The 27,412-nt window shown below is 31.6% G+C and overlaps 1 protein-coding gene across 1 annotated transcript in view; it reads left to right on the forward strand.

Moving 5' to 3' along the window:
• LOC129798492 (cadherin-99C) overlaps positions 1 to 27,412 on the forward strand; it is a 61,538-nt gene that overhangs the window by 18,780 nt on the left and 15,346 nt on the right. The window contains exons 2-8 of the mRNA XM_055841666.1: positions 7,712 to 8,137; positions 18,730 to 18,874; positions 18,995 to 19,173; positions 19,241 to 19,363; positions 19,464 to 19,640; positions 23,929 to 23,994; positions 24,090 to 25,136. Coding sequence (XP_055697641.1) covers positions 8,135 to 8,137; positions 18,730 to 18,874; positions 18,995 to 19,173; positions 19,241 to 19,363; positions 19,464 to 19,640; positions 23,929 to 23,994; positions 24,090 to 25,136 — 1,740 coding nt within the window. The 5' untranslated portion in view covers positions 7,712 to 8,134. The remainder of the gene's footprint in view (positions 1 to 7,711; positions 8,138 to 18,729; positions 18,875 to 18,994; positions 19,174 to 19,240; positions 19,364 to 19,463; positions 19,641 to 23,928; positions 23,995 to 24,089; positions 25,137 to 27,412) is intronic.

A 27,412-nucleotide genomic window follows, 5' to 3' on the forward strand; every position in this document is an offset into this window, starting at 1 on the left:
AAGCTGCTGTTTCTTAAAAATCAATTGAAAACAAGTGGCGAAAAAGTGCTTACACAGTGGCGAAAAAGTGTTTACAAAGTGGCGAAAAGTACTGAAACATGCATTGTTGCAGGAAATGTACTTTTTCAACCAGACACTCAAAAGTTCCCGGAAAGTCTCCTGGTTCAATAGATAGACAATGCTTTAAATTTCATTTTATTTCGACAAAAAGTGTAAGAATTATAAGGGTGTCAAACCTTAAGTTGGCGAAAAGTACTTACTCTACCCTATAGAGATTTATACGCATTATAAGGATGCTTGTCCACTGAAGAAATGGTCGATATAGTCCAAGTAGTTTAGGACTAAAAATTAGTGTTTGGTGGTACCCCGTGTTTGGTGGTGCCCCAGTTTCCCCTAGTTACAATGTTGTTCGAAACTCTTCAATTGAATTTTCGTGGCTTTTACTGTTTCGAAGTTAATTGTCAAAATAAAATCAAATATTCGAACATAAACTGCCAATTCTCAAGCGGAAGATACGCGTACTTCTAATCTTAGATTTCTGGTGGATCTTTCAATAGAATTTTTGAATGGCTTTCTAACTTCAAATAGGGTAAGTGTGCCAAATTTCGGCATAGTTGCATGCAAGCGCCAAAATCTCAAGTTTGAAATGTAATATTTTTAATACAAATTGAATTTATTTGTTACTTTTATGTAAGGAGTGTTCCTTGAAACCTTGTAGACAGTCTATCGTCTTTATTTTCTCTAAATTCATTCTTAATACATTCTAAAATGAATAAAAATGTTGACATAACATTGGTGTCCTATTTCGGCCACTTTCATTTTCATAGGTCCTTGCCCTTCCGGAATTTTTCGAGTGTCTTTTTCGGATTATCTTGTTTGTCTAATCGACATTTTTTGTTATTTTTTGCATTGTATTATTTCTAGAGTACGCAAAAACTAAAAATTCATGGAAATTCGAGGAACAAAAAATGTGGCCGAAATTGCAAGCTGGCCGAAATTTGGCACACTTACCCTATACGTATACTTGTGAACATAAGGATAGTGTTTCTCATTCCCCATCACTCACGCAGAATTGCACTTCTAAGCTATATGTTCAAAGTTGAAATCTAACATGTACGTACATAGCATAATAATTCCTTTCAACCCCTGTCTTTCTCACTCTCTTCCACTCTTCCAGTGATGCACTTAAATCTTATGAGAACAGCGCAAAATTATACGCAATGCACTAGCAAAGAAACATCCAGAGAAGATTGAATAATGTGATAAGGAATATTTCCTGTAGGGAAAGGGAGGGCCATATTAAAGAGTAGGTTTCTCTGTGGAATGTGGTCATGATTAAAATTGCATGTATATAGTGTTTTTTTTTAGAGAATAAGGTATACATGGGTACACATGATGCGACATGGACTAGAAATATACCTTATATCGAAGGAAGACATATTGTCTTTAATTTATGCATAAGACCTCAAATGTCTTTAAGCAAAAGATAAATTGATATAAAAATAGACAAATAACTTTGTTACCATATGATGCATCTTTGTGCAAATATATGCACTTCCCGGAAAAGTATACAAATGTATTAATTATATGCGAATTCATTTGCTAAATTGGTTTAACAATAAAATGGTCATCCATCTTGCTTTTAGCAATTTCATGACTTTGAGGAAATCCAATGGGGATATATTTATGTTTCTAAACTTAACCTCTGCTAAAATAAACACCATTAAGACAGATTAGTAATTTGCATTCCATGTGCTATCTCTCACTTGCAAGAATCTTTTCACAGCAAAACTTCAGGAGGATATGTCTAAGTGAGAAAAATATGCATTTGTCCATGGTCGACCATTTTAGCGAAATATTTTGTCTTCGAATCTCTCTTAAGCTGCGATTGAAACTCGCTAGTCTTGTTATATTATATGTTTCTTTTTCCCAACTTGGGTGTGCGTCAACCTCCGCATGCTGGTAAAACACCTGCCTCAGCGCGGGTTTTTTTATTCGTTCCGCAATGCATCTTGTTAGGTGTTTGCCATAATATTGTTGGATTTTGGAATCTATAAAATAAAATATAAAAATTTAAAATATCATGAAAATTTCTCTTATGCACATTAAATTTTTGACTGTTGCTTTTATTATTCTTATTTCTTTTTTTTTTTAAATAAAAATTGTCTAGCTAATGGCTCAATCTTGTACCTCATGTAATTCACTTCCATATATTTATAATCTTTTAGTTTTAGTGAATAGATATGGCATGGAATGTAAATTCACCTATAGAGTGCTGTGGGGAAATGAATTTGGTGGAATTTAGCTATATTTATTCAAAAAGACAAGAAATTGCTGCAGTAGATGTGAAAGAGATGGTAAAGTTGTAAGCATTTTTCTTCAATGCACCAAGAAGTACATAAATAGTGCTTTAGTTACTTTCTGGCAACTTCTTGTGCCACTCTTTTGAGCATAACTAGAAAATTTATCTCAACTCGCAACTCTGCACAACGTCTCCGCAATTCAATAAATTCCACCAGTCTTTCACACATTGGGGATTATATTTTTTTCATTTGTTTGTGTTATAACATCTTGTTAAAAAGTTCCTTAGCTTTAACGTATACATAACTTGAATATTAACTTGTGTCCAAATACAAGGGGTAGTTAACTACGATCGGAAGTGGTGTACATGAAAAACTTTTTGCATAAATTATGGAAGTGCCAAGGGACTGTTTATTCTAATATCGATCGCTCAGAATAAGAAACGAATAACTCTCAGTAAGCAAATTTTACGGTGCTATCACCAGGGGCATGATATTTCCTATGTTTCCCATAAATTTCTATCGAGCCGAAAAAACTTTTGAATTTATTAGCTGTTTTCTGTCATTGTAGAATGAATAAGCAAAAAATACTAATACAAAATAAAAGCCAATTTAATAAAGAAGAGGCAACCGAAAACCCTAAATTGGCAACTTACGTGGTTCTGGAGATATCTCGTGAAATGTGTACGAAAACAGGGAAAAAATTACACTGAAACAGGTCGCATTTTTCAGAGCTAATGTCACCATCCTGGCTCTATCATACTAGAATTTTCTACAATTTAATTTTAAATTCAATTGAGCTAATTGAGCATTAAGATTTCTAGAATTTACTTGAAAATTCTCACAGTCAGGACACATTTTGCAAGAAATTTGCTCAATTTTAAATAGTGCCGCGAGATTTTTGATTGTGAATGACTCCAGAAAATATGTGATAGTACTTAAAATGTCTTAAAGTCACTTATCTGTTATGCAAAAGAATCTCCAAAACCAGAAGAAAGGGTTGTAGGCAAGGGGGCTCATGAAGAGACCCTCATACAGTTTTGTTTAAAATCTGTATGGAAGTCATCCCAACTGAGATTTCTCAACACAACAATTTCCTTCGAATGGCTTTGGAGGAACTTAATAAATTACTCCAGATACTCAAGCTTCACTTCATGCAAGTTTATCACTAAAACACTGTACTTATCTTATTTTTTGGCCATAAATAATATTAATTACGAGTAAATAAATTTAATAAGAATAATTTTCTTCAAAAGACTACTCATTTAACTGCAATAAAATTGAAATTATTGAGCAATTTTAACATTTTAATTTGCTGAATTCATATTTATTTGAGCAACTACATTTATGCTATTTTAACATATTTAAATAGGTTTTTTTTGGACCAAGTATTAGTTTTTATTAATAAAGAAGTGAAGATCTATCAATTCAATAGGTTTTTAATGCAAAATAACGTATAGGAACAATACATCTGAAAATTAAATTGAATTTACAAATTGAAAAAATCCTAGTGTGATAGCACGGTTACAGGAGAGCGATTTGAAGCTGAGATTTTACATGCAGAGTATAGAATTTTGAAATCTCTATAATTTTAAAAATTAGTATCTTTCATGTATAATGTTCACAGGGAAGGTAGAGGGTATAGAGAATTATCCAAAAAGCGAATAAAACGAGTTTTGTAAAAAATCGAGATGTTCGACTTACATTCTGAGTCGTCGATATCTTCTCTTTGCTCGAATGTATAATCGCATTTAATATCCAAATTAAAATTGAAGTTCACAGTCGGAATGAGTAATTAAGAGAAATTAGTGATATACCTCAAACACACTTAAAAAGACCTCGCATATTAAGATTTGAAGCAAATAGGATAGTAAATAAATAAACAAGGAAATCAATTCATTCGTAGGGTGACCACACCCCATGACATGTGGCCTGTGCAGTTAAAGTCACCTTTTAACATTCACATTTGTGATCTTCTATTTCCTATTATAAGATCCTGTTCCCTGTGAAGATATAAATATACTAGATTTCTGTCTAAATATCTTTATAGCTCAAATTATGAGTTAACGTCAAGTTGTTTTAGGTAAAAAATATCAAGATATCAAAATCAAGATATGAAATCTTGATTTTGAAGATATTTGATTTTGATCTCGGTATCAGATTGTGACCTTAGTCTTTTTCTCTTTAAATTTAAATGCCATTTTTTTGTAAATTTAAATTTATTACTTGTGTTGTCTTGATTCTTGCACAAAGCGTATCGAAGTGGGCACAAGGGGCCGCACGATAATTCAAAAACGTTAAAGAGGTAAAATCAAAAATAATTCAAGAACAAGATGTAGCTCATCTTAAAGCAGGGGTGAGCAGGAACCGTTTGAAACTAAATAAACGTCAAAATAAGTTTGTCCAGGTACCGTTTTGGGTTTTTCTTCTTCTTCTTCTATTTTACGTTTAGGCTGTTGAACTCACTAGGGTCCATATAGTCAACTAGCGTTTTGGGCATTGACGTATAATTTTAATTTGACGTTTGTTTGGTTTCAAACGGTTTTGCTCACCTCTGCCTTAAAGATATTTCCACCAAAGGTGCTTTTGTTGTCTTGAAATGTCTTTTATTGAACCTTATAAGCCTTCCAAAAAGCTTCAAAATAATTCATTTTGAATGAAAAATCGAATAATGGTGATTTGTTTTACAAACGTTTCACAAATTCTAGCCTTTAAAATTTTCAAATGGGATTTTGAGAGAATTGAGAGGAAGCTTTTGATTAACTTTTTTCAAAGAAAGCTATATAATGTCGTTTCCGAAGAGCTTTTGGAGAATCTAGAGCTTTCCACATATAGCCTCAAAATCAAAATACTAATAGCTTTGAATTTTTGGAAAAAAAACCTTCAAAAAGTTTTTATGATTCTTGAAGAGCACTTTTATTCAATTTTTGATCAATTTTCCGCCATTTTCTTTAAGAAAAAATCTTCTTGATGGATTTACCAAGCTTTTAGCTTACAAAATCTGCTTAAAGTTTAGCGAGGGTAGTTTGGAATCATATCTATTTTGTAATTGGGAGATTTTGTTACTATTTTGGATAGTCAAAGAGAAACAGGAAATCAAGAAGAAGTACGAGACTACATTCGAGAGTACTTCTTCGTTGTTTTTTTCCTTTTGCCATCTGAAACTGTTAGGAAATCTCAAAGTTCCAAATTAGAGATGATTGCAAACTTCCCCACCTTGCCCTTAGAGACCATTTTTCTTTATCAGATTTTTCCACCAGAAAAAAATTAATATCCAAGAGCATAAACTCTATTAAATTTAATTCGAAAAAGCTATCAAGACTGATTATTTTGTAATTTTTCAATATCATTATATTTTTTAAGTGCGCCCAATTACAACATTGTCGGTTATAATCACAGTATTCAAAAAATTCTCAAGAACTCTATAAATGCATAAATCAATTAATAAATAAGCAGAAAAATATTTTGTAATTAGATTTTGTTAATGTTTTTAGGTTCAGTGGAAATTTACGAAATGTTAACCTTACTAAAAAGTTTGCAAAAGTTTTCAGTTTTTTACAAATATTGTTCGTAGCATGATCTCTTGACTAACTTTTTTGTTCTTTTTTTTTACCAACATTTGATCGTAAACAAGTATCAACGTTTTTCTTAAAATTTTGTATTTGTTCGTAAATTTTTGGCAGACAAACAAAAATTTACAAGCAAATGACAAAATACTACGAAAAGTTTATTATTGAAAATAATGTACAATGTTTGTGAAGAAAGCACTAACTTTTACGGACTTTTTTTTTAGTGAGTTTCAGAAGTTCGAAATACGAAATACTCGTACAATTTATGAAAATTTCGTAAATCTTAATATTTCCCTTTTTCCAATTTCATAAACATTTGCAAACAAATTTTGGAAAATAGTTTTTTCTGTGCAGCTCAAAAGACAAAAAAAAAAGATTTTTTTCTACGTGTTCGTTTTGAAAATAAACAAAATGTATATAGGTTAAGTGTGCCAAATTTCGGCATAGTTGCGTGCAAGCGCCAAAGTATAAAGTTTTATATGTAATATTTTTAATACAAATTGATTTTTTTGTTATTTTTTTATAAGAAGTTTTGCTTGGAACCTTGTAGACAGTTTATCGTCTTCATTTTCTCTAAAATCATTCTTAATACATTTTAAAATGAATAAAAATGTAGACATAGCATTGGTAGCCTATTCCGGCCACCTTCATTCTCATAGTTCCTTGCCCTTCCGGAATTCTTTCAATGCGTTTTTCAGATCATCTTGCTCGTCGAGGCGATATTTTTTGTTATTTTTTGTATTGTATAATCTCAAGAGGATGCAAAAACTAAAAATTCATGCAAATTTGAGGAACAGAAAATGTGGCCGGAATTGCAGGCCGGCCGGAATTTGGTACACTTACCCTAAGTTTCTCATAACAATGATTTTTATTTTGCTTTCTAATTAATACTAATACTTACTGATTTAATGAGCAATTTAAATACATTCCAACCCTGTGTATTTGCATACTTAAACTTTGTAATTATATCTGTACTTAATATGCGATTGTACAATTAGAGCTCAGAGCTTTCAGTGGAAATGAATCAAATTTGTGATGATTTTGCAGAATTTGCACCAATTTAGAGGTTTTAAATAAGATTGTAATCTTCAATGAGCAACAAACATTCCTATTTCATGTTACTTTATATATTGTTCTAACCCGGGATTCTTTCGCTTGAAGATATACGGAAGAATTTTCTATTCACTTGTCTTGCAGGGTTACCATTTTGTGATCTCTTTGGAACTCGTGTAATTCATCTCTTTCATACCTTCACGGAGAGTTTCTCTCTATAATCTCTAACCAAAGGCCTCACCTTCTTAAATATATGTAGGTATAACCGATACGTATATGTGTCAGCACAATAAACTTTCGCTGTATTTTGATGAGGTGTCTTTAAGGTTTTGTATATTTTCAATCAGATTCATTCAATATTTGTTAGCAGTTTCTTGGAAAAATACCTTCAACCTTAAATTTATTCTAAATTATTCCTCATAATGCAGAATATTTTGGATTCAAAGACGGTAAATAACGAAAAGATTACAAATTATTGCGATATTGTGCAAATTAGAAAAGAATACAAAGATTGAGGACAATGAATGGTGTGAAAAGATATATATGGTGTTTGGTAAAAGTTTATTTTGAATGTGGGCCATAAGAGTTTTTTGCCAAAATCTTATGCCTATGAAAAAAGGTTTAACTGTCTTGTCTGTATAATTTTTTTCCTCTATATTGCCTAAAATTTATTAGCAAGTTGTTTTATTTAATGAAATACATTATAATTGCGGATGTTACAAATAAACAATAATTTTCATATACTAAATGTATTCAATTCCGTGTTTTTCTTTTTTTTTATTTTTGCAGACCTTGCTGATTGGAGCAGACAAGAAAATGGATATTATTTTAAGAAAATAGTGGAAAAAAATTTGCTGACTCCGTGTGATTAATTAATTGCATTGGAGATAAATAGTGCTTGAAAGAGTTATGTGCAAAAAGTAATGTGAATTCCACAATGACATTTATTTTGAGAATTTTTTTGTGTGCATCGCATGATCTTTTGTTTTATTAAGTATTAGCAGCATTAAGCTTAATTTACTTGTGAATAAATTGTGTTGGTGTAGCCCACTGATGGCAACTATGTACATGAACGTGGCATCGTGAGGATATCATTAAGTAGAGATTATTTTTCGCACAATTTTCTCTGTCCAACATCTAAATACTATTTGGAGACACCCACCTCTATCTTCTTCAAACAAAAAATTTCATCATCATCGAACTACATGAAAAATGGTAAGACTTCTCAATCAATATATTTAGAGATTAAAATATAAGTATTGTCTGCTTATTTTTGTGCTAGAGGATGGTCGGGCAATTTCATATACACAGAAAAAATATATGAGAGACTTACAAAATGCTCGTAAACCGTATCTCTCCCACTAAAAAGTTTGCAAAAGTATGTGCTTTTTTCACAAACAGTGTTCGTAACATGATTATTTGACAAGCATATTTTGTTCTTTTCCAAACATTTGTTCATAATGGTTTCTAAACACACAAAAAAATGTTCGTAAAACTTTGTCATTTGTTCGTAAATTTTCGTTAATCTGGCAAAAATTTACATACAAATGACAAAATTTTACGAACATCTTGTGTGTAACTGGGAACTTACGAAATCCTCTGAGAAGTTGGTAAAAGTTTGTACTTTTCCCACAAACGTTATTTTAAGTTTTTTGCTTTTTTTGCTCTCTACAACATTTGGTATTTTCAAACACTTGCTCGTAAATGTTTTAAAATCACAAAAAAAATCATAAGTTTTTTCATTTGTTCGTAACGTTTTGTCAGTCACACCAAAATGAATGAACAAACCTTTGGAAAAGAACAAGAAATGCTCATCAAGTGCTTATGTTAGAAGAATGTTTGTGAAAAAGGAACAAACTTTTACAAACTTTTTAGTAGACTATTTATTAAGCATTTCGTGAGTTCCAAGCGAGAATTCACGAATATTTATGAAGTATTTTACAAAATATATTTTTTTCTTTATAGACCCATTTTCGTAAAGATCTAGTTTTTTACAGACCAAATTTAATTATTTACTGAACGATTTTAATTGTTTGTGATCAATTAAAATTTTTTACTGACCTCCTTTAATTTTTTATTGAGAAAATTTAATTTTTTTGTTATTTATTTATTTTTGCCAAAAATTTTTAGTGGTTACAATTTAACTTGAAAGTTGTTTAGCTTTAGATAGAGTCTAGAATTCTGTTCGCGGTCTTAGGAAAAATTGAATAAAAAAAATAAATTTTAAGCTTTATTAAATCTTTAAATCGTTGTTGTATAGATGTGATCAATAAAGATCGTTAATTTTTAGGTGTTAAATCGGCGAAATAAAAAATTTTTTATAACTAAATTGTAGATAAAACATAAAAACGTACATAACAAGAGAGTCAGAAATTTTGTATTTAATAAGTTTTTGCAATGTTACAAGTCAAGATAGGGAGATCTCCGGTGATGTGGTCAGTGGGTTTAAATTTGAAGTCACCTCTTCAACTTCTTCAAAAAAAAAACACTTCTTCAATCTTGCCCAGAGCTTTCGGTCCTGAATATGGACCATGTTTCTTGTACTTTATGAGGATCGTTATTTCGTGTGGATTTGGAAGAGGTATCACTACTTTCAAATTAACAATTGGAAAAGTTTTTTGGAAAATTATTTTCATTGATTTTCAACTTTTTTTTTAGTAAATTTTCTTGAGGAGAGTCCCCTATCTATATGTATCACGCCAGTCCTTCATCCAGTTACAAGTCAAATTCTCAAAGTCTGTTCTTTTTCTTTCTCAAAGTTCTCAAGTCAATTCTTTTTGTGAAATTAAGAGATAGTATACCTTGGTCTTTAAATGGAGAGAGTAAGATTGTTTGGTTAAACCCAAAATTTAATCAAGCACATCAACCATCAGTTCGAAGAAAATACTATTTTAGCACGTACGATATACCAAACGTGACACCTTTTCGCATTTTAAATAATCAAGGCGAATTTTGTTGCTCAGTATTGACGCTTTCATCAACAAATATCGTATCGTAACTATCATAGTCAAACTTTTCAGGATATGAATTTTTAAGTTAAACAATTCTTTCGCCGTTCAGCACCAAATATTTTTCATAAAACTTAAAAAACAAATAGAAAACATTTTTAGTGTGTAAATTAGTGGATTAACTAGCAGAAAATATCTGAAAAATTGTGAGCAAAAAATCGATTTTGAACAGATAAAAAGCAAAAATTTATCATAAATCCCTCTAAATCAAATCGATAATATGAATATGGTTCAAAATATCCATTTTCCTTTGCTCATGGATATTTCACTACTTTTAAGCGTATAAAATTTACGATTTCTGTTTTATAATCACTGACTAAATTTAATTTTTAGTGACATTTTTTACCAAAGTACTAGGGGAAAGTACTCTCCCTTCGAACGTTCGTGCCTTCGAATAATATGAATTTTCTTTTATTTTTCATAACAAACTTACACATTTCTATTATAGTAAGCTTATAATCAGTTATTGATAATTATGTGTAAGTATCGTATGTAAAATTAAAGAAATTCACATTATTCGAATGTATGAACGTTCGAAAGGAGAGAAGTTTCCCCTACACAGTCTGATGCAGGTAAAAAGTATTAATATTTTTTCACTATCTGTTCGTCCAGTGCAGTAAAGGAAAGTCGAGAAATGCTATTTATTTATAAAGATTATCGTTAGTTCAATTCAGAAAATCCTCAAAGGGATTTTGTCGTACCTTCAGACGACAAAATCCAAGCTTCGAACAACTGATTTTTTCACCAAATTTTTAATGAAGTTGATCCATTAATTTGATAACTAGTTAAGTATTTCGACTATCCTGATAATAGCCATAGGTCAAAACCATTAAGAGCACAGAAAAAATTGTGTTGTCCGAAGCTTAAGTAGTCCGAAGGTAGCGCGCTTCCCCCTAACAATAAAAGTAAAGTTTTTATTCCACGATTTTCTTCGGGTTTTCTTGGTTTAACTATGAAATATATTTATGAAAATTGACTTATTTTTTTTACATATTTTTCTCCAAACAAGAATTAGGGGAAAACATGCTACTTCGGATGACTCAAGCTTCGGACAACTCATATTTCTTCCTATGTTCTTAAGGGATTTTACACACACTTCTTTTCTGGAAATTTGAGGCATTGGATCAGCTATTGAAATATAATATTAGGGGAAGTGAGGGATTCGCACGCTCGAGCCTTCGAACAATCCGAGTTTTCTCTTTGTTTGAAAAGTGCTAGTTCCTCATTTCTTAGGCATTAGATAGATAATCATAAACCTCATCTTCACTGCAAAAATAGGCAACCTAGCCCTTCTTTCCTAGGTTCTAGAATCACAAATGCAAAAATGGCCTAAAATGGGAAATTTTGATGATTCACATTTCGTGTGATTTCTCACAGTTAAATTGATTTTCAGAAATAATCACTTACACCAATAGATGAAGGGTTAATCTGGGTTGATATTTACATAATATTTTTTGCATCGGAGGAAAATTATTTTCCGAGTGGCGAAAAAATCCTAAATACTACACTGCGTATTGGTTCAACCACTGAAAGTGTTATGGTTCGCCAACTCATCCGGTAACTCCAGCAGCTTAAAATCACAACATAACCTCAAAGAGGAAAACAAAGGAAAAGGAAGATAAAGAAAAGACAGCTGATAAATTTTTAGGGTTGTCACATTTGAAATTTTCACATTTCAGTCGATTTTTCGACATAAATTTGGAAGAAAAACAGTGCTTCAGAAAAATTAGAAGAAAACTGTTTTAGATACCTTCTTTTAGTGAAATAATGGTTTCTGTGGATTCGTGGAACAATCTAATAATCGGTAAATAATTTTTAATTGTGAGCAAGAGTTATTCCAGAAAAAAATGCAATGACGAACCTTAACAACCCATCGTGCGAATCTTGCCTCCATAGGCAAGGTTCGCACAAATCATCATACTTTTTTCATTTTCCTATCCAGGAAAAAGAACATATTTTACGGCAGTGAATAAGCACGCATAGAAACTTAAAAGACCACAGATTCTTGTGGTATAGCGCAATTTATTGCCCATTTTACCGTTCAGCCAGAAAAAAATCTTGAATATTGACTTCCAAAAAGCGTGCGAACCATCCCTCACTTCCCCTATAATGGGCCAAATTAATATAAAATACATTGAAAAAAAAATGAATTGTGTGAAGCTTCAGTCGTCCGAAGGAAGAGCGCTTTCCCCTACGTGCTTGAGATTTCCCGCCAATTAGGGAGCACTGCGACAAGGCTCTCCAGTGGACTACTCATTAGTCCACTACTTTGTGATATTTTTTTTTCGAAAAATATATTTAAGTACTTGAAATATAAAACTATACTAGAAATTTCATGAAGCTTGGTCGTTTCCTGCTCCTCAAAAAATCGCAAAAACCTCTCATTTTTGGTCTCCTAATTAAGGAAACCGCCTTAAGAACTCAAAGTTATAAAAATTGAAGTCATAATTGGTTACCGAGAGTCGAGTCATACTTAAACTTTAGAACAATAAAAAGTCCATAGTGACAGAACTTACTCCTTTCACTCTGTAGGGTACACATATGGATAAAGTGCAGCAAGTTTAAAAAACTTGTTTGAATGAAAAAAAAACTGCACTTTATTGAGTTGAAAATCGTGAATTTTATTTTTAATTAAGTTGAAATTTTTAATATTTAAATTAGTAATTATTTTTATATTTCCTGAAAGAATATGTCTACTTATTATTTATTGACCCTTCTTTACAATATGCATAAATAATGGAAGATATGCTGATTTCAAATGTATTAAAAAATAGAAATCAGCAAAATGATTACGATACTTACTGATGGAAATGGCGATTCATTGACAGTAATCAATATAAAATTTTTTTTTCTAGTTATCTCTTTTGTTATTATACTTTCAAATATGTATGAGCGAGTCCCAACTGAATTCTTTTCTTTATTACTGTTTTATGAAACTCATATTCCCTAAGATTGATGAATAAAATATAAAGATTGTGAATATTCTTTTTATTAGGGCTATTTAGGATTCTTTTTTGCATCTTTAAGTATCACAGTAATAAATTTGTTGTCGAAAGTGATGCATTACAACTACCTCAGCCGCATTTAATGCAATATAAACTCAACGCTTGTAACTTGATTAATATGTTCAGGTCAGTTGATAATTATTTTGACCTCAAAGCCTAAAGTTAAAAAGAAAGTAATGTATATAAAATGTAATAAATTATGAGGTACTTTTTTTCTGCTTTTGCTTTTTATACTCATGAAGTTGTATTAGCATGTTTGATGAATTCTTTAGTATATGGTATTTCCACAAGTGATTAACATTTAATGTGTAGCAGTTCGCAGGCAAAAGATCAAATTTGATTAGGGTTATTTTTACCATTTTCTGCATCCCATGTTGCACTCGTCATGTCCAAACAACTATTACCTCTCAATCGCGTGCAATAACTTCCTCTAAAGCCGCTCTAAGCTAGAGGCGTGAAGTAATAGAAACAGAGTCTTGTGTTTGTCAGCAAAGCAAAATATCCGACGCATTAGGTGATTGTTCAGGAGATGTATACATATGTACATATATGGCATATCAAGTCATGAAATTGGCTTTTCATATGCCGCAAACTCTCACAAAAACATTTGGCTATAAACATAACAGATTGCGATTCTCTGGTGATTAATACTTTTTTTTTGTAGCTTACCCGAGCCTTCTCTCTCCTTCCTGAATCACAAGAATTATTATTAGTTGATGATTTCGATTCATGTTTAGGAATTCTTAATGATCTCCCTTTTGCATGCTCATTGAAAGGAATTCAATAGGATTATTGTAATATTGGTGTAGGTAGAACATATTTCAAATATTTGATATTACCTGCATGCACATTATATATATCCATATATAAGTATATGAATGTAAAAGCTCTTTTGATATTTGTATGTCACGATGCCGTTATTCTATACATTTAAGATTTATCTAAGTGATGTTAGCACATTTCTCTCAATCGTCAGTAACTCAAGTATATGAAGTCACCCAGTACATTCTTGAATGGTCTTTTTATACGATCCCTTGAAGATACGTTTGTTAATTCACTTTTTTTCATTCATTTCTTGTTGAGAAAAATATATTTATACCTCTTCCTATACATTTGTGATGGAAAAAAGTTTCATCTCGCGTTGTTATTTTTTCGACAAATTTCATTTTCTTCATATAAAGTATTGGCTGCGTGCGGTAATGCCACAATGAAATGCCAACTGATTATCCAACATCGTGTTTCTTTGGGTGCAAAATCTCCGAGTTCGCTGGAAACAATCTCTATATGTACTGTGGACCATACAATGTATAATGTATGACCATAATTCTTTAATGTATGAGCGAAAATTTATTTACCAATCAAATGTTAAAGATAATAATATCTTATGACTTATCTCACTCTCGAAATCGACAAAGATAAAAAAAAGATCCAATATTTTTGAGTTCGTTTTTTTTATCTACTCGTATATTTCTTTTGCCGCCTTTTTTTCGTATATACAAAATGCTGAAGCATCGATACATATAATAGCTTCATGACATAATTTTCGAAAAATGCCAAGATAAATAGAGAACTTTAAAGTAAAGTCACTGGAGAAGAATCAATCTCAATCTCAATGCGCTAAAAGTAGACATCGTGTCACTATTTCACTAACATCTTCAAATGTCAGTTAACAATAAACTACTCAATAATTATTCCATACCTAGCACAATTGAAGTGGTGGGCATTAGAATAACAGGTTCGTCGTGTTTTCACTCATTGAAGTCTTTCGTACAACTCTTGTGACTTTAGTGATAATATTTGCTGTACAATTTATCAGGAAAAAATCTCTATAGGAAATTTGTTTATTAAACAGCGGGTCACAAAAGTACCATGACAATCTGAAAAAAAAATTAGTCGATAGGGGAGAGCAGGTCAGTTTCACGAAAGCATGACTTTCAGGACAAAACTTTGGGATAATAAAGTTCAGTAAGTTAAACTCGCTGGACTTTATTAGCTTGAATATAGTTCAAAAGCTTTCGGCAAATGAGTTTAAAAAATCTTTAATTACTTGAAACTGCCCCACTCACCCTTACAGTTTATTTGAAAAAAAAATCGCTGATTAGTTAGTTTAGTTAGAAGAGTGTAAGGCGTTCAAATACGAAAAAATAATTAATAAGTTTTCCTGTATCATTAAGAAGTTGGAATTTAGAAAATAATTAATTCTAATAGACAATTTAGTTCAGTGCAAAAGGGCTTTAAATTTTTTAAATTATGGGTTCTAATCTATAATTACTGAGGTTTAATAATAATAATGCTGGCACAACATTCCAGGAAGGAACAAGGCTTTCCCGCAAGGGGATTTCTAGAAATGCATTATTATTTTTTTCTTGTACGGGATGAGGTTGTCAGTCCCATGCCCGTAGAATCAAGTGCAGTGAAGCTCATTGGATGCAATCCGAACACCTTTAACGCCAGAAAAATTCCTGGTGACCTAAAGGGGATTCGAACCCGGGACACTTGCATCATAGAGCGAGTGCTTTACCACTTGGCCCATTGAGTGCCCGTCTAACTGAGGTTTATTAAACCAAAATAATTTTTTTAGAATTTCTAGAAATCTTCCAATATTTATTATAAAATTTTAATTTAAAAGTAAAAGTCTGAAAATCCTCAAATTAAAAAAGAGATAATAGTATGTTTATATTTCTTCCTTTTAGATTCGTAAATCATTTTTCTTTAATTTTTCAAAAAAATCTCTGATTTTTTAAGGTTTTTTTTTTTTAGAAAAATGAAGGAATGGGGTTATATGCAAACCTTGTCTGCGAGGACAAGGTTAGAACGATGGATGGGTATAGGTTCATTATTACATTTAGAAATAATTTCGACCGCAATCAAAAAAATTTTACGTATTGTTATAGACTAAAGTTCCAAGACTCCAAGACTTTTTTTTTTGTAATTATGTAAGCACTATTTTTCTTGCAAATGAATGATTAAAATTCCAGTCAATTATCTATTTGTGAACTTAGCATCGTTAAAAGGCTGATCCATGTCAACCATGCCCACATACCCCTAAACACCAGGGTTTTAACTTTTAAGTGCATTAGTTTTAATACAAATGTTATTAATTCTTCATAGATATTGTTTGAAACTTTGAAAAGTAGTTTATCATATATTTGTTCTCTTAAATAATTCTTAATTTATTTAAGAAAAAAAAATAGAAATTTAGTCATTGCTATATCTCATATAGGGCGCCTTGTTTAAGAAGGAATTTAATAATATAATATAAATAATTTTGCCATGTACGAGTAGGAGAGGATGGGGCAGTTCACCCCTAAATTGCAAAATGGATTTTGGCACCATTTTGCAAAAAATGATAAATAGAAGTAAAACTTTGTATATTCTGTGAATTACAGTTGGGTTTAGGGTTAATAAAAATAATAACAATAATCCTTTAATTTCATTAGTCTATTGTAAAGAAATTCATTTCACTTACAAGGCAGAATGTGCGAAAGTCCCCCATTGCGGGGCAATTTCATGATAAATTTGAGGCAATTTTTGAGAAAGATAAAACACGTGTTTATAGGAAACTTGCGATACCAGAATTGATTAAAATTACTATTTTGAAGCCTTCTAAGTCTCTAACCCTAAAACCTTAAAATATAATCGAACAAGAACTTTATAACAGAATTTTAACACTAATTGATCATACAGAGAAAATAAAATATCGCCAAAGATTTCCAAGCCTATTTCTCATTAATTGAACAATTTTCTATAATTTTTTAAACGAAAGAAATGTCTTTTGTAGTGCTAAGCTAATTCAGTACATTATTGGATCATTATATCGCCTTAGAACATGTCCTTTTTAGTAAAACAGTTTTATAATAGTATTTTAAAGTCTTAAATTTTTATAATACTAAAAAAATTACAATATCTTCATGAAAACACTCTGAAAATATATTACAACAATTAAATTCATCATTTTTAAACAACTAAAAAACACTGAAAGATTTTTTTAAAATTTTTTTTAATGAACTTTTAGGAAATACTACTTTCCATAATTTCGAACTTTATCGACAAAACAGCTACAAAACTTTTTAAAAGATCATTTTAAGTTAATTTTGATTAAAAAAGTAAATTGTTAGACACTCCGTGTGCTTGCATGAAACTGCCCCTCACGAATTTTCGAAACTCAAATGAAAATTGTTAACAGTCTTAGATTTCATTCAGTCTTAAGTGCCTTATAATAATCATAAAACCACTGGTACTTTAATAAAATTATGTTACTTCGATAGATAAGTGCAATAGTTCAGAAATTGTTGAAAATAAAACATTACAAAAAGTTTCATTTTGATGCAGTTTTATAAAATCAATTACAGAATTCAAACTAGAAGCGTCACGAAATTAATTATTTTTATGAACATGAGTCTCAGTTATCTTTTCAGTAACATGAAGGTTTTATCCCATTCCTTTCAAAGGAATAAGAAGAATATACAAAAGTTGAAACTGCCCCACCCTCCCCTATATTGCATTAGAACTTGAAAAATTACTTATTTAATAAAATAAGTAATTTTTAAGAAGAAAATAAGTAAAAATAAAATAAAATAAATTTAGATTTGCTTAAATGTAATCAAAGACTGGTAAAGTATTACTTGCACACTGTACGCCTCTAACAATAGATTTAAAGGGTAAACGGTGAGCGATAGTGACTCTGGGTTTTGTGGGATTTATCTTAAGTTTGAAGTATAAAATAAGATCTCATACAAAAGAATGAAAAATAGTATTAAAATTCTAAAGATATGATTTATTCTACTTTTAAGATACAATTATCCTAGTTCACATTAATACTTTGTATAGGTACGTTTTAAGGTCCAGATACTTTTGTGACCTACTGTATTATATATACCAAAATTACATGACAGTGTAGGTGTGTTTTATGAATCTGAATGGCATTATATATGTAATTGGTGTGGCAGTACTAAAGATATAAGGAGTGGAAGAAAATGTTGAAGAGAGCAAGAGAATCTCTTCTCCTGGTAACACGGTGGTACAATCCAAGGGTCAATAATTTCCTGCAACTTGTATTATTATACATTTTCTCTTGTTACAGCCACAGTTCTCAGACAAAATAACCTTTACATTTTGAGTAAAACTTGATTTTTATATTCACATATACTTCTCACTCTTTTAATGTGTTTTTTGAACTGGTTAAAGTGTTCAACCCTCAAGTACTTTTTTGAGTCATCCACTTCTTACATAAAGCAAAAACTTATTGCAGTTTTTTTTTTTTTTTGGATAGAGTTTGAAAAGATATCGAGTGGTAGATATGCAAGTGACGGTTAAGTTTTATCCGATTTTTTTTGTTGTTTCCGTGTTAATGTTATAGTTTATGTTTATGATTTAAGAAAGAACCAAAGAGCGACAAAAAAGCAACTGACTGTGCCAACTGTGCGAATTCTGTGACCTTTTAGTAAGAATGGCTGGTTTAGAATTTTTATGAATTTTAAATAAAACATTCACTCTTTTGACAAAATATTGTATATTCTTCTCAGGTTACCCATTCTTGACAGAAATTCTATGATAAGTATATACCGGAAAAATGGTATAAATCTTTGTTAACAATTATGTGAAAGATAAATTTTAGTTTATAGCTATTCTTGCACGATATTTTTCTTTTACTTGATTTAAACATCATCCAACATAGCCAAAGTATAAGAGTGAAACAAGAATAATATCTTATAATATCCTGATGAATTAAAATGACTATGAAATGCTGTTCACAGCAAATAAAATATTTCTCTTTCTTTTGTGCAATAACTAGACACCGTGGCATTGGATGGTACTGCCCATAATTCTGCAAGTTTGCTGTGAGGCGGTTCAAGGTGCGTGGGGTAAATTGCAGCCATGTGAAGTGGAGACTGGACAAACAAATATCATTCTGGATATTGAGGAGAGTCGTGGCAACTGTTAGTATTCAAATTAATCCAACTAAAAAGTATCACATTGCTTGATTTTCTTTTTTTTATTAAAAAATAAAACCATCGATCATTGCAATGTACTTTTATGCGCTTCTTCTTCCACTTCAGCCATCGGCCAGAGAACAAACCCACCAGAATTGCCAATTTATGGTGATCCCTACAGTGAAATCCTCCTGGAGTTGGTCTTCCCAAAGGGGAACAAGATGTTCAACCTCGATGGAAAGTCACTTCATTTGATAAAACCCTTGGACAGGGATGAAGAAAATCTGAGTCATACTATTTTCCAGGTACAATGTCACATAAATTCAATGTCAACTCCGCAAATTGTGTTACAGAAATGTTCTGGAATTCTAGATCTCCTGCACCATCAGATCAACAAACCGCAAGAGAAATATTCCAATAATAGTTCGCGTTTCTGATGTTAATGATAATCCACCAGTATTTATTAAAACTCCATATGAAACAACTATTCCTGAGGTGAGATTACAATTTACTTGACTCTATAGAATAATTGTCAGACAGGCAATTTATTATTCCCTCCTTTTTCATACCTATCCCCCCCCCCCTTCATTTGCAGTCAACACCTGTTGGTACAACAATTTTCAGAGACATTCTGGCCCAAGATATAGATGCCGGTGTCAATGGTCTCGTGGAGTACTTCATTGTAGAGGGTACTCAGAACATCACGGATGACAAAGTTCATACAGCTGATGGATATGGCACATTTTCCATTGGATTTCCTCATCAAGGACAGGTACTTTAAGAGTTTTATTGCACATTTTTTTTTTAAATTTACTATAAATAGAAATGAAACAGTTTACTGCGATTTGGGGTTAAAAAAATCAAAATGGCGGCCTTCAAAATGATTTTCTTTCAATTGATACTTTTCTAGATTTATTTTTCTGAATATCTTAAATGATTTTGATATATCTGGGTCCATTGGAAAGGCGTTGAAATCCTCTATAAGCTATATTGATGCGGTAATCTAAAAGTGATAAGTTTATGAAAAAATAAAGAATAGGGGAGACTAGGGCAAAAAGTCACAAATCGAAAAATTCAAAATTTAATATCTTCCAAGGTAAAAAAGATAGCGACTCAATTTTTTTCTATAAATAGCCTCCATAGACCTTCTTCAATGTCGTAAGTTTCTTAGAATTCGAACAAGGAATTTAGAAAATAAAAAATATAAAAAATTTCGAGTCCTATTTTTAAAATATTTTACTTGCAGAAGATAACAATTATTACCTACTTATTTTTCAAAACAGATGCACTGGTGAATATTCTTTAAATAATTTGGATTTTTTGAATACGAATCCGCTATCTGTTTTAGAATTTCACAAAAGTTCTTTTCTCCAGAAATCCTTTTATTAAAAATGGCCACTTGGGGTAAAAAGTAACAAAAGGTAAAGAGCAAAAAGTAACAAAAAAGCGAACCAATTTCTGATGTCTCACGACGAAAAGAAACGTCATTATCATGTTTCGCTGCTTGTTGTTTGCATTGGTCAAACGATTTGTAGTCTTTTAAGTGTTTTTTTTTTCTAAAATAGCTTGAAATTAGAAGCCTATTCGAAATTATTGAAGCTACTTGAGTAGCTTGTAAAAAAATAAAATATCCGTTTTGTGACTTTTTGCCCCAGTCTCCCCTATCTCATTACTCGAATGTCCAATTACGACCAAATTTGCGCTTGATGCAAAACTGAGAAAAAAAGAGGGTGCGATTAACTTTTTTTCCTCATAACTTTAACACTTTTTAGGTGTAAAAATATATCAACATTTTTTAACGTGATTTTTACACCTTTTTTAGGGTAAAATAAACATGAAAAAAGGGTAACTTTAACCCTCAATACACCTAAAAAAGGTAATATTTACACCGATTTCGGATCAATACTGCAGGGTAAAATTAACATTTCCAGAATGTTATTTTAACTTTTTCGGATTTCTCTCAGTGAAGGAATAAAATATCTTCTGAACACTGAGAGAAATCTGAAAAAGTTAAAATAAAATTCCGGAAATGTTAATTTTACCCTGCATTATTGATCCGAAATCGATGTAAATATTATGCTTTTTAGGTGTATTAGAGGTTAAATTAATCCTATTTCATGTTAATTTTACCGTTAAAAAAGTGTAAAATTAACATTAAAAAATGTTGATTCATTTTTACACCTAAAAAGTGTTAAAGTTACGAGGAAAAAAAGTTAATCGCACCCTCTTTTTTTCTCAGTGAAGGAACACCTGTTCGGCAGGGAACAGTTATTGAAAATTTCGTCAAAAATATTGAAATTAATTTAATGTATCTAATAAAATCCAAGTAATATGACTTTTTTTCTTTAATCTACTTTTTCTTATATATATTATATTATATTATTATATATTATACTTTTTCTTATGATAGTTCTTCTTATTTCCCATTCCAAGTGTTACAAAATAAGGTACCAATAGATCACGATAAGATATTTTAAAGTGCCAAAAGGTGTTCCTTTGACTCTAATTTAGAATAGAATGGAATGGAATCGAAAATAAAACAATTGGGGGAAGGTGCCCATGCTTGATACCGTTGGAAGCTTCGTAACGACTAAATTTTCTATGTCTCACAATATATATTTGACTCATCGCAACCATATTTTAAAAACTATGGTAAAGTGGCTAGTTTTTAAAATATATTGCAGAGTTACGTTTATTGAGAAACATAGGAAAAAAATTAGTCATTACGAAGCTTCCAATGGTATCAAGCATGGGCATTTTCCCCTACTCTAGTAATTCGAATTTTTACAAAATTTGTATTTAAAATTGTGTCCAGAATTAATTGAAAAAGTAATATAGGGGAAGGTTTTACAGCTTCGTAAAAGTTGATTTTCTAATAAAAGTTGATGATCTATTCTAATAGCTAGTCCAACATCTCACGTTTCCTGACAAACTTGGAAGCCTAGGCTTTTTTTCCTGGGTTCAAAAGGCAAAAATAAAAAAATGGGCCTGAAATCGTAATTCTGATGTGTAATATTTTATGCATTTTTTCACACTTCCAGTGTCTTTTCGAAAAAAAGCAACTATTCCAAGTTATAAAGGGATTATCAGGGATAAAATTTACTGTGAAAATCTTTTGCTCGAAGGAGGTCGTTTTTGTGGGTGGAAGAAAATTCACCAAATTTACCACATTTGCAGCTTAGGAAAATTGAATTTTGTAGCTTCGTAAAAACATCTGTCAAAATTATTGACCACCAACTTTGAAAATTCCTCACGGTTTTCGGTGACACAGTGTACACCGCTCTGGAATATTGGACCCATCCAGAGATTCTATTGAATAAATTCACAAGGAAATTGGAATATTAAACAATTTTCACGAAAATCTCAAAGAAAAACACGCACTTTTACAGCAAAATGAAACTTCATCAGATGATTTTTGTTTTGCTTCTGACAAATTAAACAATCAATATGGTTCTTTCATTGCTCATACGGTACGTTTTGAGAATTTTTCATCCAATTTGCTTGTTTTCAAGCGGAATTTTTCACATTTTACTTTAGATTGATCATTGATCATTTTCAGAATGAATTATGTTCAAAAGATGTTCTGAAGACAGATTGGAGGTGTTATAGAAAATCTGAAGATTACAGTAGGTGTGATTATGAGAGAATTACACCTAACAAAGCACTTAATTGACTGTCAGAATGCAGTGCAAAAATGGTTTTTCAATCCAAATGTCAAAAAACATGTGTTATAAAAATACAGTAGACTCTCTCAAATTCAGGTATTTGGGACTGAAATGTCACCCAAATTAGAGAGAAAATCGGGCATCAAATTGTTCGAAATTCAACGATTTTTCGTCTTCTGCATAGGGTAAGTGTACCAAATTCCGGCCAGCTCGCAATTTCGGCCACATTTTTTGTTCTTCAAATTTCCATGAATTTTCAGTTTTTGCAAACTTTAGAGATTATACAATGCAAAAAATAACAAAAAATATCGCTTCGACGAGCAAGATGATCTGAAAAACGCATTGGAAGAATTCCGGAAGAGAAAGGAACTATGAGAATGAAGGTGGCTGGAATAGGCCACCAATGCTATGTCTACATTTTTATTCATTTTAAAATGTATTAAGAATGATTTTAGAGAAAATAAAGACGATAAACTGTCTACAAGGTTCCAAGCAACACTCCTTATAAAAAAGTAACACAGAAATTCAATTTGTAATTAAAAATATTACATTTCAAACTTGAGACTTTGGCACTTGTATGCAACTATGTCGAAATTTGGCACACTTACCCTACTCATACTTAGTTTACATTCTCGCATTTATGGTAAATTTCATGAAACCCCCTTTATAATACAAAATCACATTATAACTAAGACGAAACATGCCAAATTTCAGAATATTATCTTCATTCGAAAACTTAAGAAATATCGATAAACTTTTTTCAAATTTAACTGATGCAAAAAGTAGCCCGATTTTAAAAGAGTCGAATTAGCGAGAGTCTACTGTAGCATAAAATTGATTTTTTATTGCGTGATACCTCCTAGAAATGGTGAAAACGGTGAAAAGAAGTATATAATAGTGCATTCTAGACAGTGATGCCCAAAATTTTCTGTCCTGTGTAATGGTTCCGGGGAAAACTAGACCTACACAAGTGGGCGAAATGTTGTACGAAGCTGAGCAAACTAGGGCAGCTTCGTAAAAATCGCCACTAAATTTTCGTTTTTCTGTAGAGGAAAATCGAAGAATTTCCACGAATTTTGTGAGGCGGAACTATGAACCTAATTAGTAAGAGATTTTTTTGACATAGTTGTATAATTGATCTGGTTTGTGTGACATTGAGTAAAAAATCTTAAAAAAACCTCCCCCTAATATAGTTTTTTTTTAAATTACAAACTGCTAAATGCTCAAAGATAATTGAAGTTTAATCTAGAAATTACATAAAATCTCGCTTTTATTTACTATCACATCATTCAATTTCGATTCTAAATAAAATATATATGCAAGATGCATTGAATGATAGTTAAAAGTGAATTAGCAATGATTACAATGCCTTATACAGTTCACTTAATGTTTTAGGTCACTGTGGTTAAAACATTGGATTATGAGCGAATTCAGAGATATCATCTAACAATTGTGGCATCGGTGAGTGATTTGACTTATAAGTGGTTGTCTCACAATATAAAGAATGTATATAAATAGCCATTTATATGAATTGCCAACGGTGTAATTGTCTGTAGGATCGCGCGCGAAATGTCTCAGAGCGTTTGTCGGCAACAACAACACTTACAGTTAATGTGGCAGATTCCGATGATATGGACCCATCTTTCATCTACCGGGGCTGCATTCTTCTGGATGGGGCTTGCATTAATCCAGAATATTCAGCTTCTGTACCATCGGGATCACTACAGGGTGTCCTATCGGTGTTACCTGAGAAAATTCAAGCAATTGACTTGGATACAATAAGTTCTCCAATTCGATATACTTTTCTCAGTGGGATGCCATCGAATTATGATGAGTTCTTTACCATTGACGATCAGACGGGGATATTGAAACAAGTGAAGGTGATTGACACATCGGTGGCTAAGAAATTCGATATCATTGTGAAAGCTGAAGAAGTGTCCGAGTCGCGACGATTTACCACAGCCAAGTTATCAATAACGGTCAAACCAGTTGACTCAAATCCCCCGGTGATTTCATCTTCGCACACCGAAGGCTATGTAGATGAAAACTCACCGGTGGGCACAAAAATTATCGACATCCAGGGCAATCCCATTCGTCTCAAGACAACCGATGCAGACTTCTCGGCAGACGATCCCAAACCGGACTATATCTACGAGTTAACTACCCCGTATTTCACCGTGTCTGATGATGAGATACTCCTTGTGAATGAAGAAAATCTCGATCGTGATCCACCAAATCTTGGGGTGTTCCGATTTCAGGTGGTATCACGGGAGAAATCCACAAATGTTGCCAGTGCACCAATCAGTTTGACCGTGACACTGAGGGATGTGAATGATAACCCACCTAAATTGCCCATGATACCACCTGTGACAATAATGGCAGGAGATGAGACGCGTTTCGTGACCAAAGTCACTGCTACGGACAATGATATTGGGGAAAATGCCGTAATTACTTATTCCATATATCATGTCTCCAACAATGGCGTGAAGAAATTCTCCATTGATGAACGGAGTGGTGTGATTGAGACAAGGGGGCCACTCAATGCAGGAGAACAGTACAGTATAACCGTTCAAGCATCAGACATTGGAAATCTACATTCTCAGGTGAGCAATGTTAAGAAAATTCCATCTCATTAGTGAAACAATTTTTTATCATAATTGAGAAATTTTTAAAAAATAATTGAATAACACTTAAAGTCCAAAGTGCCATTTTACGCCAATTTCTTTTTTTTTATACTTTATTATAGCGAAAACCTCTTTGAAAATATGATAAATTCCATTTTACTTAAATACAGAATATTTATTTGGCTTTTTTTCTATTAAAAGAAAATTAAATGACTTTTATTTAAACATGAAATAATGAAAAAATTAAAAACGATCTTAAAAAGGACTATAAAGTGTTAAAAAAAGTAATAAGAAAGTCAGTAAAACAGCAAAATGTCAGTAAAATTAGAATATTATATTAGTAGGGTAAATGTCCTAATACAAAACCATTTGCAGACGCTTTGACTTTGACAGAAGATTCAACACATTCAGTTTATTCTTTTTTTCTGAAAAAAATTACATAAATTTGCTCCTTGACTCTTCTAGAATGTTACTGTTTAGTGAAAATTCTTTAAATATAATTTGAAAACTTCTTAAATACAGGAAAAATACGCGAGCGTAAAATGCTTGTATTGGAAACAAATTAATCCAAATGGAGACAAGGGAAATTTTCTAATTGGAGACGAACAGTGTAAGTGAAACCGCGACTAAAGGCTTCCAAAACCTTGTTGAGTTGCTAATGAATGCAGGATTTGTTCTTATTCCTGATCTTTTCTCCTTTCCCATCTAAAACAATAAGAAAATCTCTCCAAAAAAATCATATTTCCGGGGTTTCCTATTGAAGCATTTGCAGACACTTCAGAAAAACCCTTTTTGTTCACGAAATGGGTAATTATTTCATTTGAAAATTTCACATACCGTTATCAATAAAGATTATCACTTAATTTAACTCATATTAGCCAGAAATATGGCATAAATATTAAACAAAACGAATAAACAACAGTCACCTCATTGTATTTTTCATCGGAAAACATTGTCGATCGATTAAAAATTCGATGGTGAAAAGGTACACTTTTAATTTTTCTGAGAAATTAACAAATTAAAATTTGTGAATATGAATGGATTTTTGCTTTATTTGGAGCAAAATTGACTAAATAATGAAACTGTGGTATAGAAAATATATAAATATAATAATTTAGTACTGTATTTATCATGAAAACAATGACGTTTCCATTTGGAGTAGCGAAAAGTTTCCATTTGGAGCAGGTTTTGAATTAGCTTAATTTACCCTATTTTTCAAAAGAATTAATAATTTTTCAGCAGAGAAAATGAACAGTAAAATATTTTTATGAGGTTAGAGGTTTCAATAATTGCAGTTTTTATATTTAATAGTAAATTAGTTAATTAGTCTTGCCTATTGCGCCACTGAGATCCCCAATAATTACAGTTAGTTAAAACAGAAGGTTCACTGAAAACCATACGCTGATATCTCGCATCGTTTGACCTCTAAATCGATAACAGGCAAACGAAAAAATACCGAAACGTAATTTTTTTTATACCAAATCACTGTCTGCATATTTTACTAGTCAAAAAATATTCACAATTCAACTAAATTTTTGCTAAATTATTAAATTTATCACTGGGATTTTTTTATTACTTTGTATTGATACGTCTTGTCCTTATTAATCTGAATATTTGTCTAAAAGACATTAGATATTCTTTCCCAAAAATATTATTTGATTTATAACACATTCAATACCCAAGTAGTTTAATGAAGTCAACAACGATATTTTTTATCGGAAAATATGAAAAGATGGTCCCGAAACTTTATAAACAATACTTTCGTGAGACTGACGTAATTATTTTAAGTAAAAATAACGTAATATTGAGGTAATAGAGTACCTAGAGCTCAAGGTAACTCTAAGTCAATTGATTGACGTGCAACTAACGTTTTCATTACATTATTTGAACACTTGTAAGACTTTGGTTTGTTGGAATTATTAGGTGTCCTATTTACTGCTCACTCAAACTCTAATCTTACGATCCTTGTGTGAGAAATCGTGAAATCTTGCGATCTCAACGAGATATCGTGAGATGTTGTGATCATTCATGGAGAAATCATAGGTTCTTGCAATGTCAGTGCAGAAATCATGGGATCTTGCGATCTCTTACCGAGAAAGCGTGTGGTTTTGCAATATTTGAACAGGAAATCGCGAGATCCTGCGATCACTGAGCAAAAAATATAAGGATCCTGCGATCTTTGAGCCAAAAATCGTAAGATCCTGCGATGCCCGAACAATAAATTGCAAGATCCTGTGATCTCTGAGCAACAAATC

Source organism: Phlebotomus papatasi, chromosome 1 (genome assembly GCF_024763615.1).
Source record: "Phlebotomus papatasi isolate M1 chromosome 1, Ppap_2.1, whole genome shotgun sequence".
NCBI lineage: Eukaryota > Metazoa > Arthropoda > Insecta > Diptera > Psychodidae > Phlebotomus > Phlebotomus papatasi.